Source organism: Archocentrus centrarchus, chromosome 1 (genome assembly GCF_007364275.1).
Source record: "Archocentrus centrarchus isolate MPI-CPG fArcCen1 chromosome 1, fArcCen1, whole genome shotgun sequence".
In the NCBI taxonomy this organism is placed as follows: Eukaryota; Metazoa; Chordata; class Actinopteri; order Cichliformes; family Cichlidae; genus Archocentrus; species Archocentrus centrarchus.
Genome location: NC_044346.1, coordinates 39,859,229 through 39,876,747, shown reverse-complemented (window position 1 = coordinate 39,876,747; position 17,519 = coordinate 39,859,229). Strand labels below are relative to the sequence as shown.

General features: G+C 46.9%; 1 protein-coding gene across 2 annotated transcripts in view; it reads left to right on the top strand.

Annotated features, from left to right (window-relative positions):
- Positions 1 to 17,519, top strand: part of sh3pxd2aa (SH3 and PX domains 2Aa) — a 122,864-nt gene that overhangs the window by 85,428 nt on the left and 19,917 nt on the right. For both annotated transcript variants that reach the window (XM_030727946.1, XM_030727938.1), the window contains 2 exons: positions 1,871 to 1,999; positions 15,203 to 15,316. In XM_030727946.1, the coding sequence (XP_030583806.1) occupies positions 1,871 to 1,999; positions 15,203 to 15,316 (243 nt within the window). The remainder of the gene's footprint in view (positions 1 to 1,870; positions 2,000 to 15,202; positions 15,317 to 17,519) is intronic.

The window sequence follows — 17,519 nt, the reverse complement described above, 5'->3', positions numbered from 1 at the left end:
TTCCAAGGTGTTCAGTGCCAGTTCGACTTCACATGCAAAGATGCTTCATTGTGTTTTAAGCACACTAACGCACTGAGTGTCTTTGCTTTGTCCAAGATGCTTCAGTGCTGGCTAGATGTGTGTATTCTGTGCACTGCAAGACCAAAAGATGTAACATCCACCAGGTCAGTGGGAACGCACTACGCTGCCTGGGCGCTCCCCCTTAGATACAGGGTTCAGCCAATCAGGAGAGGCACCGTCACAGCACTCCCTGCAGCATTTGACTGCAGAGCCTCCTGGGAGGACACCATAGACAGGTCAAAGTTGGACGGAGCTGTTTCTGAAGTTCTTAAGAGATCTCATCTTCAGGCTTGAAGCCTCGAGATGAGCGTTTTCACCGTTTGTCATCTTGGTGCTGAAATGTGATGAATGAGGGATGGATCAGACTATGAAGCTTTGTTGGTTAAAAACTTAATAACAATCACAAGGCGATAGCCAATTTTTTATCAATAAGACCCAAAATGAGTGACCATAAAGTCCGCAGGAAAGTCTTTACAGAGGTCGAGTCATGAAGTTGTTTTCCCATAGCCCTCTATAGGCTCAGTCTTTTTCCTCATAGGTCTCGCCCCCTGGTGGCCATTAAAATGAATGCAGGTTTGAGGCACTTATACTCAGAGACCCTGGGACAGACCCAGGACATGCTGAGAGATGATGTCCCTCCTCTGGCTCGGGAACACCTCACTGTCTCCTCAGAAGAGCCGGAGGAGGTGCTTGTGGCAGCAGATGGATGGATGTTTCTTTTTGTTCTTGGAAATCAGGGGACAAAAAAACAACCATCCTAACTGATAAACATCAACAAGTCTTTCTTTTTTTGGTTGTCCTAACATAGGGTCAGGGTCAGGGTTCAGGGTTGGGTGATAAACTCAAAGGGTTAAATTATCAGACTGATATGGAACGGTTATTTTTGTAGTGTTTTGGCCACACAGTTGTTTATTTCTACTTCCTGCATTAATGTTCTGTTCCCGATCAGACCACTGATGTAATTGATTAGAAGCTGTTGCTAAAGTGTCTCTGAACACAACAGGATGTGAAGTAATTGCCAGTGAAGTGCGTGGGGTCACCTCCCCGTGGCCAAACAGATCTGATACTCAGTGTGAAGCAGTGAAATCCCTGCTGGCATCTGAGAGGTTAAACCTTAGAGGGAGGAAACAGAGCAGGCTAACCCCGACTGCAGCGCTCTCTCCTTGTGTTTCACATAAACATGGACCCAACCTCCTTCCCTCTCTCTCTCTCTCTCTAGTCCACTCATATGTTTCTATTTAAGGCCAGCAGTGCCGACTGCCATGATTGGTGTGCTCACCCCCCCTCTGACTCCCTGTCCAACGGCTGGCTCCCAGGCAGCGGAGGGGAGGCCTTTCCTCTCAACCGCACTGTTGATTTTCCACAGGGAAACTTCATTCTTCCACTCATTCCCTCCCCAGTCTTCCCCTCAGACCATTAGCAGCTCTGCTATTCCTCCTTTTCCTTTCCTGCCCTCCATATTTCTCTTTTTGGATTTTCACGTTTGCCTCGGATCATGGATCCTGAGTAGGTTTGAGATGCAGCCCCTCCAAACGTTTTCCTCTGGTTCTTTCCTTCTGTTTTGACTCCTTCCGATGCTCCTCAGTCCGTTGCTGTGGGCCAGGGGTCGACTCAGCTGTATGGCCGCACGTTTGGGACTATGCAGCCAAGTCGTGAGGTCGCGTTGTGATTGGGCGGGGACGTACGGTGGTGGCAGGGAGCGGGGGCTGGCCGATGGAGATGTACCGGGTGCACGGTGCGGTTGGGTGCAGCGGGCGCTCGCGGGGGGCCGCGGCGGGCAGGTGGCTGACGGCGTGTTTCTTCCCCTCAGGGATTGACAGCTCGGAGCCCATGGTGCTGGAGCAGTACGTGGCCGTGGCCAACTACGAGAGGCAGGAGAACTCGGAGATCAGCCTCAAGGCCGGCGAGACGGTGGACGTGATCGAGAAGAGCGAAAGTGGTGAGTGGATTTTTTTTCTGTCTGTGTGTGAAATGTGACCATCTGAGGACGTAGATCCACAGGAGTTTTAGAAAATGAACATAAGATTGTGGTTTTCTTAAAAATGAACACCTTGAACTGTTTGACATTTAGTTTGTCTTCCTGTTTGTTCAGTGGTATAAACATCTGCACTCAAAGCCACGCTCACTCGGCACCGCTCTGGATGCTCTCGCTCGTCCTCCTGGTTAAGCCTCCTCCTTTTCAGACCCCTTTATTTGCCTGCCTCCTGTTTCTCAGCTCCTGCTCAGTCTCTCCCTTCTCCCTGCTGGGGGCTGGCACCACCTGGAGGTGCTGTTTGGCTTTCAGTGGGCATGTGTGGTGGAGAGTCCGTGTTATGGAGCAACAGGAATGCCCAGCAGTGATTGTTCCACTCGCTAACAGTCAGAGTTGAGATTCTGAATTCGGACCTCGACGGTGTTTACCGCATCGGTAGATGCTCCGGCTTTACCTTTCCCTCCCCCCGTTGGAATTCTGTTTAGCAATCTCGGAGCTGGATCTTATTTTCCATGCTAACAGCCACTGACAGCAGCAGCTTGCACAACTCACAAGAGAGCTGTGCAGAAAATTTGGCACACACACACCACGTCGCTGTGTGTCTCCGCTCATATCTGTACTCTGTGTGTGAGTCCGTTCTCTTTGAGCTATCTGGGCTTGCACATCTTTGAGCGATTATGTGCCTCAATGAGTGCGTCGCAGCACCGAAACGCTCAGCTCAACACTTTGTGCTTTTGTTTATTTGCAGTTTGGAGCCCGTCAGCATAAATGAGACGATTGTTGAGGGAAGTTTCGACAGAGCGAAGGCGCTTTGTGGGAAGCTGCTTCTTTAGTGAAGTGGCTTTCGGTCAGACTACAGGAAGTTCATCTCTTCCAGGGAATTGTTGGGAGGTTTGATGTTTCGAAATGCCAAGTAGGGAACTTGATTATGGCAAAACTGTTTTCAACTTTATTACTTTGAACTTGAATGATAATCTAACTAAAAGCAAGACAAATAATGGGGGGGGTCATCACAGGATGTTCGCAGCCACTTGGATGACCTGCCCAGGTAGCACTCAGCCAATCCGTACCTTCATCACGTGCTGTGAAAAGCTCACCTGTTGAAACCTTTCCGACCTTTTTGAAATGGTGTGGAGCGCTCGCTCTGCCATCTTGGCTCGAGCTGAGCCGAACTGTGAGTGAGCTCGGAGGCAGTCGGGCGCTGCTGGAGGATCGTTATTGTTTTCATAAAACCGTTTCTGAAATAAAAATCTGACCTCCCAGCATGAAGCATTGCTCGATACAGCTTTGATCTCAGGCACCGTTTGGTGTTAAGTGCACGCATCACTGAATATTTTATGTAATTGATCATATTTTTATTTAATGAACATTCATGTTTGCTCGCGTTCCGCTGTAGTCGTCCTGTTTCTTGTGGCCTGACAGCATCTGCTCACCAGGCCTGTTTGAAGCCTTTAACTCGATAGGAGACGCTTCTGAGCTCTCGGGAACTTTTGCCCGAGAGCTGGATGTCGTCATCTGCTGAGCCGAGGAAGTGGAGCAACGGCCCTGATGATGATGGTGACATCACTTGGAGGCTGTGCCAGGACAAACACATCTGATAGCGTGTATAATATGCCATCACCAGGCCTTACTGCAGCCTCTGGGTCTGTGCTTATTTTCGGTGTCTTCAGTCGGTTGTTAACGAGAGCTTATTTCCTTTACATGTGTGTCAGTGGCGTGATATCTTCCAATCCTCTCCAGGAAATGCTGATGTCCTTTTTCTTTACCTGATCTTTTTCATTTAAGTGTCATGTATTTGCTGTCATTCATCCCAGCAGTTCTCCAAGTGTCTGCAGGCTTGACCCGACATAATTATGGGTTCAACTGTGGAGCCGGATGTTGTTTATTTTTGCCCCTGTGAGAAGCTTTTGGCCCTCCCAGTCAAATCCCAGCTGCTGCATCATCAGAGTGGGAACTGGTTAAGTCCTCAGCCGTGTGTGTGGCAGTGTGCACGCTGGTCAGTTTGTGTGTCACTGAGCATCTTATAATGTAGGAGCTGCTACTCCAGTAAAAATAGATTTATGAAGCATTAAGGGGGTGGGGGCAAGCCAGCATCATCCCCGGCTGAGGAATCGAAGCCTCATCCGGGCCGCTGTCCTGGTTTTCTCCCTCTGGCCCCTCCTCGGACATGGGAATCATTCAGCATCTGGAGAGAGCAATGTCCCAGCTGGAGAAAAGAAATCTGCATATGTCACTTGTTAAATTATATGATGTGTTGGAGTAAGAGGAGACAGCGATGTGAAGGAGGCAGCGAGGAAAGGTTAATTACCCACAGACCTGTTAGATTGTACTCCATCAATTCTGAGCTGTCCTGCAGTATCAGATGGGCGACGTGGTTACTAATCAGAGGTGAAGATGGGAAAACTTAAATGCATATTTGCTGTGATTGCTGTCCAGGATGTACCCTGCATTTCACCCTGTAAATGAAAATCAATGGATGGATTTACCCTGTTGACAAGATTAAGTCTGCTGCCTGGGGACCAGTTGAAGGTAAAATCGGGACGTTTGTCCTCAGAGCGGAGATCTGGTTCCTCTGTTATATTATGGGGGTCATTTTCCTGGCATTGTGTGAGCCCGCTTCCCCATTTAGTAAAAGGTCACTGCAAAGTTGTTGTGAGAGATGATTTTTATCCTGTGATGAAGCGTCTCTCCTGATACGTCCATCGGAGGATGATGAGGAGGATGATTTTGTTCACAGCAGTCGCAGAAGAGTCAGTGCCGAGGTGTACTGAGCCTGTTCTGGCAGCGACCCAGCGTGTTGTGACCGCCCGTACTTTGCCATCCTTCTGTAGATGCAGTCATTATCGTCCACATGGAGTATTTTCAGATCTAAGAAAGACTTAGTGATGCCACAGTTGAGTCTGTGCTCGGGCACAGCGGTTAGCATGCTGACACGCTCACATTCAGCCTCTAAGCTTTTCTTTAAGTCAGAAATGTCTCGGCCCAAACTTCCAAGATGAAAAGTTGGATTCACAGAAAAAACATTTCATATTAAACCAAAAAATGAAATTGTTTTACAGCTCATGCCAGTCCTGCATGAAGACACTGAGATATTTCACAGCACAGTTGAAAAGTTGGACATTTATAGTTCTGCTCACAGAAAATTCAAAGCATTGCCAAAGAAGTGAGGATCCATCCGCCGGCGCTCTGGATATCTGTACCAGATTTCATCTGTCCAGCAGTTCCTGAGCAGCTTCATTCAAAACCACAAATCTCACCCTTGCTGAGGCGGCACAGAGGGAGGCTAACGAGAACGCTGAAGTCGTTAGGATCCATCTTGTGGAGACCTCATGTGGTAGACCAGCAGACAGTTGTCTCCTGAGTGCCCGAGACTTTTTTATGAGTCCACAGGTTGACTGTGTTTGGTTAAATTATGCTGGGATCAGGTGGTATCAGACCTGACTTTATCCCCTAATGATCAGGTTTCTGCCTGCGTTTGCTCGAGAGCAGGGCCTTTTCATTTAGCTTTCAGTGATAGAGATGGAGAGTGTAGAGGATCTGGTTCATCCCCTTCTGACATCTTTGACAGTAAATTCTCAGTTAGAAGCCTTCCAGTCTGTGGGCACAGAGACAGAGGGGAGAATGTATGTGGAGGAAACCCCCCCCTTCCCCCCGTTTCATCATCTGAGACTAATGGATCTACCAGAAGGACCCAGACGCTAAACTTTGGGTTAGTGTGCCGCCTGAGCCGCACCACCCGGGGAAACCATTTGTCCAGATATCTTGGCCCTCCTTGCTGCCAGGGTTCAAGGGCATTTTGTCACAGTTGATTTAAAGAGATTAGACAGATTTGCTTAGCTCTCTCTGGTCTTGACTCAGCACCTCAGAGAGAGTATGACCTCCTGCCGGGTTCCCAGATAATACTGATCCTCTGTTTTGGAAAGTTATAACAGTTTGTGCCATAAGCTGTAGTACTGAAATACTGAAGCCACATCTCAATTATGTTGCATTACTTGACAGCTGCTAAAATTTTATTGATTGGAGAATCAGCACCCCGGGGAGCTGGGAAGAATGGCAGCATGCAGTCCGGGCCCATACTGCCTTTCCTCCGTCCTCAGTGCAGGTCTCTGCAGACTGGTTTCATAAAGAGAGAACTCTGAGCTAAAATATTAGCGTTAGGTCACTAACTTAGACCTTAACTTGTGTCTATGAAATAATTCAATAATTTGCTACATGAAGAATTCTGATATTTAAATTCTGCTGCTTGTGTAAAGATGCTGTAAACTCAAAGTTTACTCACAACTGTGATTTATGAGCAGCTATAAAAGATAATTATCTTTCAGTAACCCCAATGAAAGTACTGGCAAGGCACAATAAATATATTCAGTGATGTTACTACGGGTCATTAAAAATCACCAAAGTGCCAAAATGTGAAATAAAAACTTTATGAAAGCCTTTTACATATTTTGTACTTAACCTAGCCTGACTTGTGTATTGCTGTAGGCTGTCCATTGTAGATTATGTCTTTAATTGAGGAGTGCTAAGGCTACCTCAGAGGATGTGCTGGATTAGAAAAAGGCTGTTTCAGATGGAGTTCACATGGGGAGCTGGAGGCAAGTATTAGCACTGACAGCCAGCATCAGTCAGGGTGGTAAGACTTTATCTAGAAGCTGGCCTGCTGTCATGCTCACTGCGCCCTAGCTTGGCTGCATTAGCTAGCTTCACCTGCAGGCAGTAAAAAGGTGCTGGAGTGCTTCAGTCACTTCTTAGAGTTGAGCTCAGGGAGTTTGGGAACAGAGAGGCTCAGAGGAGCTGCTGTACTGGAAGCTGGTCACCTTCAGGGGGTTTAGGTTCAATAAGCACAGCAAAGACATGCATAGATGTACTTGACAGGCTGGTTTATGGCATTTCCTGCACTTCACACAAGTCTGCCATCTTTAATGAGCATGAGGGCACATTAGCACGTGCTAGCACACACACACACACACACACACACACACACACACACACACACACACACACACACACACACACACACACACACACTCTCTCCATATGGAGGCTTAGCCTCACTCCACTGATCGTGCTGTATAGTCAACATTGGTTATTGAAAGTTTCTTTTCACTTGTAATGAGTCTGGCTCAGTCACAGGACCCCTGAGTGTTCTGAGGGAACATGAGCTCCAAACTGGGATGTTGTGTTTCTACCTTTGCTCGTCAATAAAGACCAGAAACTTGAAATTCTTACTTTTGAGGTTGAAGCATCCCTGGAAGGATGGGGCACCCTTTCACATACCCCGGTTGAGATGAGCTTTGAGGCGTCTCGAAGTGATGCGCCCTCTGAGATCGATGCCTTTGAATGTGAAACATTAACCCCGTGTAGGTTTGAGAGGTGATGTTTGACATTTAGGTGAACAGATGAACTCAGTTATTAGTGAGGTGGGTCCGGTGGTGGCTCCACTGTATGCTGACTTTTAAAAGTTATCACGGTAACCTTAATGTTCCTTGTGGAAGGGACAATACTAGGCTGATGGTCTGCTAACACTGGTAGTCCGCTAACACCTGTGGTCCACTAACACTGGTGGTCTGCTAACACTGGTAGTCCGCTAACACTGGTGGTCCACTAACACTGGTGGTCTGCCGACACTGGTAGTCCGCTAACACCTGTGGTCCACTAACACTGGTGGTCTGCCGACACTGGTAGTCCGCTAACACCTGTGGTCCACTAACACCTGTGGTCTGCTAACACTGGTAGTCAGCTAACACATGTGGTCCACTAACACTGGTGGTCTGCTAACACTGGTAGTCCGCTAACACCTGTGGTCCACTAACACTGGTAGTCTGCTAACACTGGTAGTCCGCTAACACCTGTGGTCCACTAACACTGGTAGTCTGCTAACACTGGTAGTCCGCTAACACCTGTGGTCCACTAACACTGGTGGTCTGCTAACACTGGTAGTCCGCTAACACCTGTGGTCCGCTAACACTGGTGGTCTGCTAACACTGGTGGTCTGCCGACACTGGCGGTCTGTTAAATTAATGTAACTTCTACCTGGAGAAGCTTTGAAATAATTATCTTCTCTAGTTTGGCTACTTTTATGGACTTTGTGAGGAAAAGAGCTTTTGACTAAAGTTAATTCCCACAGCTTGATGTATAATAACGTCACAAGAGTTCAGTCTTTTAGACTCCCAGGTTTCCGTAGGTACACAGGTTTACTTGCTGGGGACTGTCTGGTTTTCAGTTGGAAAGTTTTAGCATGTCGCTGGATAGTTTTAGATGATGGTGGTGATGAATATCTAGGTTAGAAATAGCACTGATCCAGTTAATCTCATTTATGAAGCTGTTGCAGTCCATGGTAGAGATAATACCGTGGCTAATATCAGCTGGTTTTAGGCCCAACAGTTGCTGTTTAGGGCATATTTCTGAATCTGTCCTCCTGCATATGCTGCAGAAAGAGAAGCAGTCAGTTCAGTGCGCTGCCCTCAAAAGCAGCTCTGTGTTCCAGTCCTCGCTGCTCTCCAGGGGATCTGTTCCTAATTATAAGCTGAAGGCAACCAACAAGAATGACGGTCACCTTGGAGGTGGTAACCCCTAAATATCACATTAATAAAAGACATCCTTGTCGAAGCTGATGAGCGTTCTGACAGGTGAGCAGGTGAAAGGAAAGTGTGAGCTGTTGTTTTGTGGAGGGGGGCCTGGAATACCACAGCTTTGAAGCCCCAGCCAAACATCTGCTCCCCTCCTTTGTCTTCTCTCAGCCTGTCTGTGCCCACACTGCTAGTTAATCCTTCTTCTCCTCCTGCCCCGGCTCTCTTTCTCACCTCTTCTTTTTATCGCTCGTGCTTTTAAGAACCCTCCAAAGCTGTCCCGGGTGGGGGGCAGGCCTGTGGCAGTTGATGATAAGCCGGCTGGTCTCGGTTACTGTAACACTGTGTTCGCCGTGACCTCTACTTTCCCTCTGTGGGGAAAAAAAAAGCAGACAATTATTGCCTGCCAAGGCTCGGTGTAGTTAGAAACTCCAATTAGAGCTCAATGCTGTAAGAAATTACAGCCCCTCTGCTGTCTTACATATTTATACTTTGTGTTGTGTGTGTATAAATGTGGCAGACAGCGGGTGTTGTTGCACAGGCTGAATATTAGTCATTAATTGCTGAACGCCTCAGATCCCCACAACAGTTGGGCCTAGTTTGTCAGACACACTAACGGCAGGACAAGAACACGCTGCTGGACGTGCTCGCTTTTAGTGTTTAGGCAGAGAAACTGCACACATTATAGCTGTCGACACACACACACACACACACACACACACACACACACACACACACACACACACACACACACACACACAGAGAACCGAGCCACCGAAAACAATAACAAGGTTTTTAAGATTGTCCACTCCTGCGTTCGAGGCTCTGCAGCGTGTACTTCATTACCTTCATCACCTTTGATTTGACTTGTTCTGTGCTGGTTCATTGTCACAGCTGCCCCTGCTGCTGGATGACCCACCACCACCACGACTTTAGTTTTTAATGGTGTGCCGTGGACACGAGCAAGTATTTGTCATGTTTCAGAGGAAAAGTGAAGCCTGTGTTCGCTCCTGTCTCAGTGGGTCACATCTCCAACCACAGTGCCGTCACAGTAGGCAGGTTCAATAAGAGAACCACACTTCCACATCTCTCCATAAACAAGAAATCAGTCTAATATTTATAAAATGTGCAAATAAAAGTTCTGCAGCTCAGCCAAAAAAACCAAACATACATGATGTAAACTAGTTCCCCTCGAGGTCATCTCTGGGTCACTGCCAGGTTTGGATGACCTGTTCTGACCACTTGCATGTGCATATCAGAAGAAATGACCCTAAAACCAAAATCAAATATATTTATAAACATAAACCTTTGGAGAGTGTTCATGAGGCAACCCGACCCTACCTGTCTGCTGAGGATCATCATTGGTAATGAGACCTGCTCTGACCCTCAGACCACCCACGAGTCTTTAAAGAAGAGCATCAGTCCGGCGCCGGAGCAGTCAGGGGGTCGACACGGGTTTGGACCGGAACATCCTGACGGCTCTGAGGGGGAATATCGGGCCCACCGGACTCATCCATGTTTGTTGTGAGCCGAATTCAGGTTGAAGGGTCACCGCCTGGATCCTTCACACAGTGGAGGAGAACCAGTGAACTGTTGTATTAATGCCAGCAAAAAGTTCCCAGATTTTATGTCGTCACTTCCAAAAGTAGTTTCTGAGTTTGGGGAAAACTGGCTGGTCTGATTCTGTGGACCGCAGGAAAAACGTTCAGATGTTTCTTTATAGGAGCCACAAACATCCATCAATGTGTCTCTAAAAAGTGTGAACAAAAACTGCCCCTGATTTAAATTTGGTCAGTCTCCATTGTGGTCTATAACTGTCGGGCTTCCCTCTGTGGAAGTGGTTCATTTAACCGTGTGCTCTGCGATTGCACCGCAGACCTTCTCCTGTGAAAGCTTTCTGTGTGCAGCGTCATGAATGGCTTTCAGGAGATGATGTTCCATAGTGTGCAGCCTCATGTGAATTCACTTTAGCCTTCCTTTTAAGCACTGCCAGTCTAAATAGCTGTAAGTACTTTGTTTGATTGTGGGATGGTTCGAGGATCCGGGCGGTGCCAGGAAGCAGCCAAAAATGTTCTCGTCTCCACAGCAAGTGAGCATATTAACCCTTCTGGACTATTTCAGCCCTCCACACCTGAAGAGTGATGATAACTGGACAGTTTATGCATCATTCCACACATATGCTGGGAGAAGTTATGCTTTGCTTTAATTGACTTTGAGAAAATGTCTCCATATGGCTGTGAATCTTTGGTCCAGATCTCCTCCTACGAGACAGCTTTTCTGTGAAAACTGCAGCAGGCGGCTCACGGCCGGCTTCACCAACTATCTGTTACAGTGAGAGGATTTTTCATTGCTTCTCAGTCTTTCTCATTTGGTGTCTTATATTCACATCTGCTTCTCCTTTTAGTTTTCTTCGTCTGCAGTCTGTTCAGCGCTTTGTGAAGGTTACGTTTGTGTGTCTGAGGGTGGGCAGCAGTGTTTCTGCTCCTCATTTATCCGCTTTTACTGTGCCCACTTTCTCCTGAGCTGGATTTATTGGGGGACTGGGTCCTGTCAAAAGCTTGCCTTATATTACCATGTGTGCACACGATGCAGGCCGAGGCTCGGTGTTTCTGGCCTTTGGGATGTTTTGTATCGGGTGCACATGTGGAGAAAATTGGAAACCCCCCCACATTCTTCATATCCGTTCTATATTGTTAATTTTTCGTCATGCACGCATTTTTCTGTTCTTGTTTTCTTTCTTAAAAACATGACTAAGGTTCACTGTAACATCAGCTTTGATCAGCAGTGCTGCTAAAGAGTCGCAGCATCTGGCTTTCTTCACTGAAATCATCTGAATCCGTTTTTATTATTTAGCGGTCTGGAGGGAAGTCTTCGTGCTTTTAATCCACCACATTTGGCTCCTGCAGTCCTCATCGCTCTGGCATCGGTCGACACTTCCATCGTCTCTGTGGACGATGAGATGCTGCAGAAGCTTTTATGTTGCAGAGTTTTAATGTCTTAACTAGCAAGTGTTTGTGATTTATTAGTGTTAGTGTTGAGCCACCTTCTTTTTCTGTCTCTGCTTTTATTGGCTGTAGTTACTGAAGGTAAGATGAGACGTGTGTCAGCTGGGGTGTTCGCGGCTGCCACTGTGGATGGCAGTCACCTCAGTCTTCTGTCAGTGTGGGAGATTTATCATTCTGTTTTTCACCGGGTACCAGGTGGATGAAGCTGCTGTTTTTGTCTCCGTGCAGAACTTCAGTACAGGTGGCTCCAATTCTTCTTTAGCTTTTTAAAAATTGCAATGAATCAGCCTATGAAAGCCCTAATGTGTTTCATATGGGCCAAGCTATTCTTGCTGCTGGGTGGACCTTTCACACTGCAGGAAAACAGAAAATAAAATGCCAGGAATGAAAACACAGTCTTCACACTAAAACAATGATTCTGGGTTTATAAGATCAAAGGAAATCAGATTCAGTTTTTCAGTCTTAATCGTCCCATAGATGCTCTTGTTTAGCAGCACTGGGCTATATATGCTGTAAGATTGAATTAGCATAGTATAACTGCCATAATGTCATTTCACATGAAAGCAGTACCTGCCCAAGTCTAAGCAAAGCAACGTCCTCAATTGATCGTGAGAGGTCCAAACTGTCTGCTCTGACCTCTCCTGAAGCCAGACTGCACTGCAGTGTCTTTGCAGGAGCATCAACAAAAAGCCACTGTGACTGCGAGGAAGCTCAGGCTGGATGAGCTACACTGGCGCTGCTGTGCCTACCCCCCGTATGTCTGTAGGCCCTCAGGTTGAATTAACTCCTGTGTTCACCCTGAGCCACGAGCTGCTGACGGCAGGATTTCCTGTTTGTGCTGGAAGAAGGTGTTTTTATGGTGCACCTGAGCTGTCAAAGTCAGGGTGGCTCGGGCATCGCTGTGCTTATATGGGTTTAAGGTGGCTGAGCAAACCCCTCTACTCCCATCTGTTGAGTCAACCCAATAATGCTTCTTGTTCTTGTATCCCAAGTTTGCCGTCTACGCTGCAGATGTTCCTAATAAACTGACAAAACCTGCAAACTGCCTTCAATCCTCCCATCTCAGCATCAGCTGATAGCTTTTCTGCATATCCAATTATTTGACACATGGTGTTCTATTTAAACTGCTTTAGTCTGCCCACGTTTCCTGCAAGCCGCTTTGCAACCCAGTCCTGCAGCTCCTCCATCCATGCTGACAGTATCACTGATGCCTGCTCTGTTATCGGGGGGTCTCCTGACCTAAATTAACTCATTATATTTGACTCCCTCTGATTATTGATTATATCTCACCCCCTGCCAAAAAACCCCCAAAAAACCAAAACACAGTCCTGAAATCATTCATTTCAGGTCTAAAATAAGTAACCTGGTAACTTCCAGCACGTTATCATTAAATAACCCTTTAGCCTGAAGTAGAGGAAGGTGCATTTTTTTCGTCCTAACTGTACGGCTCAGGGTGGATTTCCCTGCTATGATGTATGTTTTTGTCATTAATCCACATTATTTGACTGTTGGCTCAGTTCAGTAGTTGGATTTAGGAAGCTGAGCTGAGTCTCTGCTACTCTGAGGCTTTAATATGTACCACTGCTGTTTGCCTGTGAGGAGGAAACGCCCACCTCTCTGCATTACTGTTACTTTCCCTATGATACAGCTCTGTGTGCATATTTTCCACATCATTCATAACATGTATCAGTGTGATTGGTGTCTTGCTGGGTCATAAAAAAAGGGGTGTGATGAACTCACCCAGGCTTCTCCAACCACAACAGAGAGCCGAGCCGTGAGGCTGTAAACACAGCGGAGCAGCGATGACCTCATTGTTGGACTCGTTTGGACAAAGAGAAAAAAATTTGTTGCCATTGGTTCTTTCATATGTATCACTAACCAAACGTACACATTCAGTCACACTCAGGTACAGGAAGGTACTCGACACCAGTGTGAGCACTGAAGATGACAGTGAAGTCTGGGGTGTGTAGCAAATGCTAGAGGTGCTCACATCAGTGAATTGGACCATTTACTTTAGTGAAACTGCAGTATCCTCTTAAATACATCCATCACAGTACCACTGGACTATTGTACTTTCCACAGTAAGGACTAAAAGGGTGTCATATATAACCTCACTCTTCCCGTCATTCCCATTCTGTATGGATTGGAAGAATGTGTCACACATTGGGTTGTAGCCATACAACAACACTAATGAAGCCACGGCTCCTCATTTTTAGACAGCTGACATGTTTTTGCTGCTTTTCTAGCTTCACTGAGATGATCACTAATAGTCTGACAGCACTCTTTGCTTAGAGACACATGCTGGCTGTCAGACTGTGATCTGTGGAAATGAATCTTGTGGCATGTGTTTCTGCAATTGTGTCAAGTCCGCTGAGCGAACGCAGTAACGGAGACGTGACCACACAGTTCTCATTCGTCAGTAGGAATCAGAGCTGTGGGAGGGGAGCATTCAGATGCAGTGCCACAGGGTGATGCTGTGATTTAGGTCGTCGGTGAGCCTTTCAAGCTTCAGAAGACACCCTAAAGAAACAGAGATGATCCAAGATTACCCATGTTTGGAACACATGGATAATCTGGAAAGTTTTTGACCTAGTTTTAGGAATTGGCTGTCTGGAAACGCAGTAATTAATAAATTAATTAAATGAGCTGCCATGAAAGTTTGAAACCAGGAGGTGTAAACCTGTGACCTCAGGGACCTCAAACCACTGCATGGCTGCCATGACGTTTACATTCTCTTCAGTAGATGCTGAATCGGACTTCTGCTTTGCTGACATCATGGGGTGCAGTTTCCCACATGCTCAGTGAAGTACGCACGTCCACAAAGATCAGCACATCTGCACACAGACGTTCAGGCACAGCTGCACAAAGAGTTAGACAAAGCTTGTTTGAAATCAATGTAAATATGTTTTTAATTATTCATCTTAGCAGAATTACTTGAATTAGTCCAAAAAGCTACAGTGTAGCTCATACTAAGCCCCGCCTGCAGAGTCCTTTAAAGCGCCTGCAGTTCAGTCCTCAGGGTCTAACCCTAACCTGTGGGTGAACGTGCTGCTAGCTGATAACCCTCCTGCCTCTGCACCTGGATATGAGTTTTACCATAGGCAGCATCAGTATAGCTGCAGCGCTTTGTGCCTGAATGCTGAGATGCAGACAGATGAGGACTGCACTGGATGATTGTATTTGTGTGTGCGGCATGATGACGTGCCCAGGCAGGAACTACACGCGTGTCTTGGAGGCGCCCATGTTGGGGGTTTCTGGCTGATCTGAGTAAAGTGAAAGGTGGCAGCTTCTTTAAGCTCCAGCAGGTATTAACAAGTTCCTCTTTAACAGTGTCACCAGTGCTTTTTTAAAGCCCAGTGAGGTGCTTCTTCAGGCTCCAGCTTCCCCCTCTTCAGTGTCTGCTTTAGTAATGAACTGCACTTTCCAGGCAGGTGAAACTTTCAGCTGGCCTGAGATCTGTCTTTGACACTGATACAGACAGCCCCTCCCACCCTTACACAGGCTGGATCCGATCATCTCTCTTTTTTTTCAGTGCTCACTGACCTTTGTGAGGCTTTAATGAACCACAGCAGCTCTAATATGTTCTTCTTTGTCTTTAGGCTGGTGGTTTGTCAGCACGGCAGAGGAGCAGGGCTGGGTCCCGGCAACGTACCTGGACTCGCAAAATGGAACCAGAGATGATTTGGATTTGGGCACTTCCAGGACCGGAGAAGGTTTGTGCCGACACAAACACGACATTATTAGATTCATAAAACAAAGTCAATGTCAGTCTGGCTGACTCGTGATTTCTCAGTCCTGCTTTTTACTGGATGTTTTTCTGTGTTCACGTCTCAGTCTAAGCCTCACAACATCATCCAGAAGTTAGTGCTAAACACACAAACACATTTCCAGTCACACATTAGGAACCTGGGAGACCACAGTCACGGCAGCAGTGTGGTGAAGTGCTGCCAGACTCCAGCCAAAGGGGTTGCAATATTTTGGCACCGCAGAAAATTCCTTTCAGCTCCCCCGGGAGGCTGCAGCTCTCGTTTGGTTGCGACCCTTTCCTCCTCAGTGTTTAGTCTGCCTGCTGGGATGGAGCATGTGTCACAACCCCCACTCTCTGCTTTTAGACCAAGGGAACCCAGTGGAGATAACATGCAAATATACAAGCATGCACACACCTTCTTATAAATGCACGCACGCAGTTTATTTGCATTTGTGTGTAGCAGTAAAAGTGAGAGAGTGCAGTTGTTTGGATGATGTAGGCTTCAGCGGTCTGTGCTGTAGTGCTCCAGCTCCTGCACAGGTGTGACTCTGATTCACACATTAAATAGTTGTTGGCAGTGCCCGAAACGATCCCGATACCTGCTGGAGATGAAATCAGAACTTGATGGATATGAAGCGTTTCTGCCTGTTGATTGGATGCATGTGTTGTTAACAGTGTTGTTTGTTTTGGAGTTGTTCAGCTCTGCTCAGAACTGGTTTTACATCTGCTGCACATTCTGAAACACCCGCTCTTATTCAGTAACTCATTTCTCAGAATAAATTTGCTCAGATGTGGCTGCTTTTATTTCACTCACGATATCCCAATAAGATCATCTCAGGTACACGGCTCTGAGCGCAGAAGCTCCACCCGCCTGTCGTTTACGAGGGGTAGCCAATCAGAAGTCTGTCTTCTAAAGAAGGAGAGGCCCAGTCAGCTTTCAGCCAGCATCACGTGAAAGCCGAGTAAAGCTTTTCTTTACAGTTCAAGAATAAATGAGTGGAACGGGCTCACAGTAAAAGAACTAATTTAATGTAGATATTGTTTCTTTATTCTAACTAATCTGACAAACTTCTGTTTACTTCACTCTTCCTTACAAACAAAGGTTCAGATGACCTGATGCACGGTGTCCTCTTCTCGCTCTTTGCCTCCATCTTTATAAGGAAACTGGAGAGCAGCATGACCGCTGCCACAGTACAGAGTATTAGCACCACGGTGGCCTCCAGACTGTCGTGGCAGATCATTCGTGTCTGGCCTTTCCTGCTGACAGCAGATCAGATTTGTCACAGCGAAGGCCGGCTCTTCATCCTCGACTTCATTGTGTCAGTGAAGTCAAAAGCTTCTTTTTCCAAGACCAGCCGAAAGAGTGGAAGGAATATGAAGGTCATATTCAGTAATCCTGACACGGGGACAACAGGTGCTGAGCTGTTACGTTTTTTAAAGATGGGAATAAAAAAGGGGGTGTGGCTTAAAAGGAGACCCATCTGAGAGTTCCTCTTTCAGCCTAGTGGGATCTGTCGCTGCCTTCCTCTTTTGTGTGGAAGATAGCAGAGCTCACAGCTACACATGTAAATACACCACCTCTCCCTCCACCGTCCTCTCTCACTGCTCCCCATTTTCCCATTAGGCTCGGTGTCTCTGTGTTTGCACACATTGTCACTTCTTATTGCTGATCTCCCCCTTCCTGCTTCCTGTCGTCTCTTACATCTCATTATCTCTGCGTGGTCTGTAACCTAATTCCACTGACAGCTCAGCTCGCTGGGGAGGAACCGACAGGCGAGCCCGGCCCTGCTGAAATTACTTCCAAAATACATTTCCCTTTGTCCCTTCCCTTAAGCCAATATTTCAATTAGGAGGTCAACAGGAGCAGAATGGCGCTCAGTGGGAGGGATGGAGAGGCAAACAGGAAAGGAAGTAAAAGGAGCCAAATGAGAGGACCGATGGAGAGATAAGAGAGGACAGAAGACACAATGAAATTACTGCAAGCAAAAAAGAGACAGAGGACGACCGTTTCCATCATTAATATTTGTTCCCGGCCTCAGAGAAGGCAGGGCAGGAAAAGTCTCACAGAGGTTTGATTCACACAGCAGCTCCATAATGTGCAGAGAGATCCAGCTTCATCAGTGAGCACGCATCAGTGTCTTCAGTGGAGAGTGTGGTCATGTGAGCAG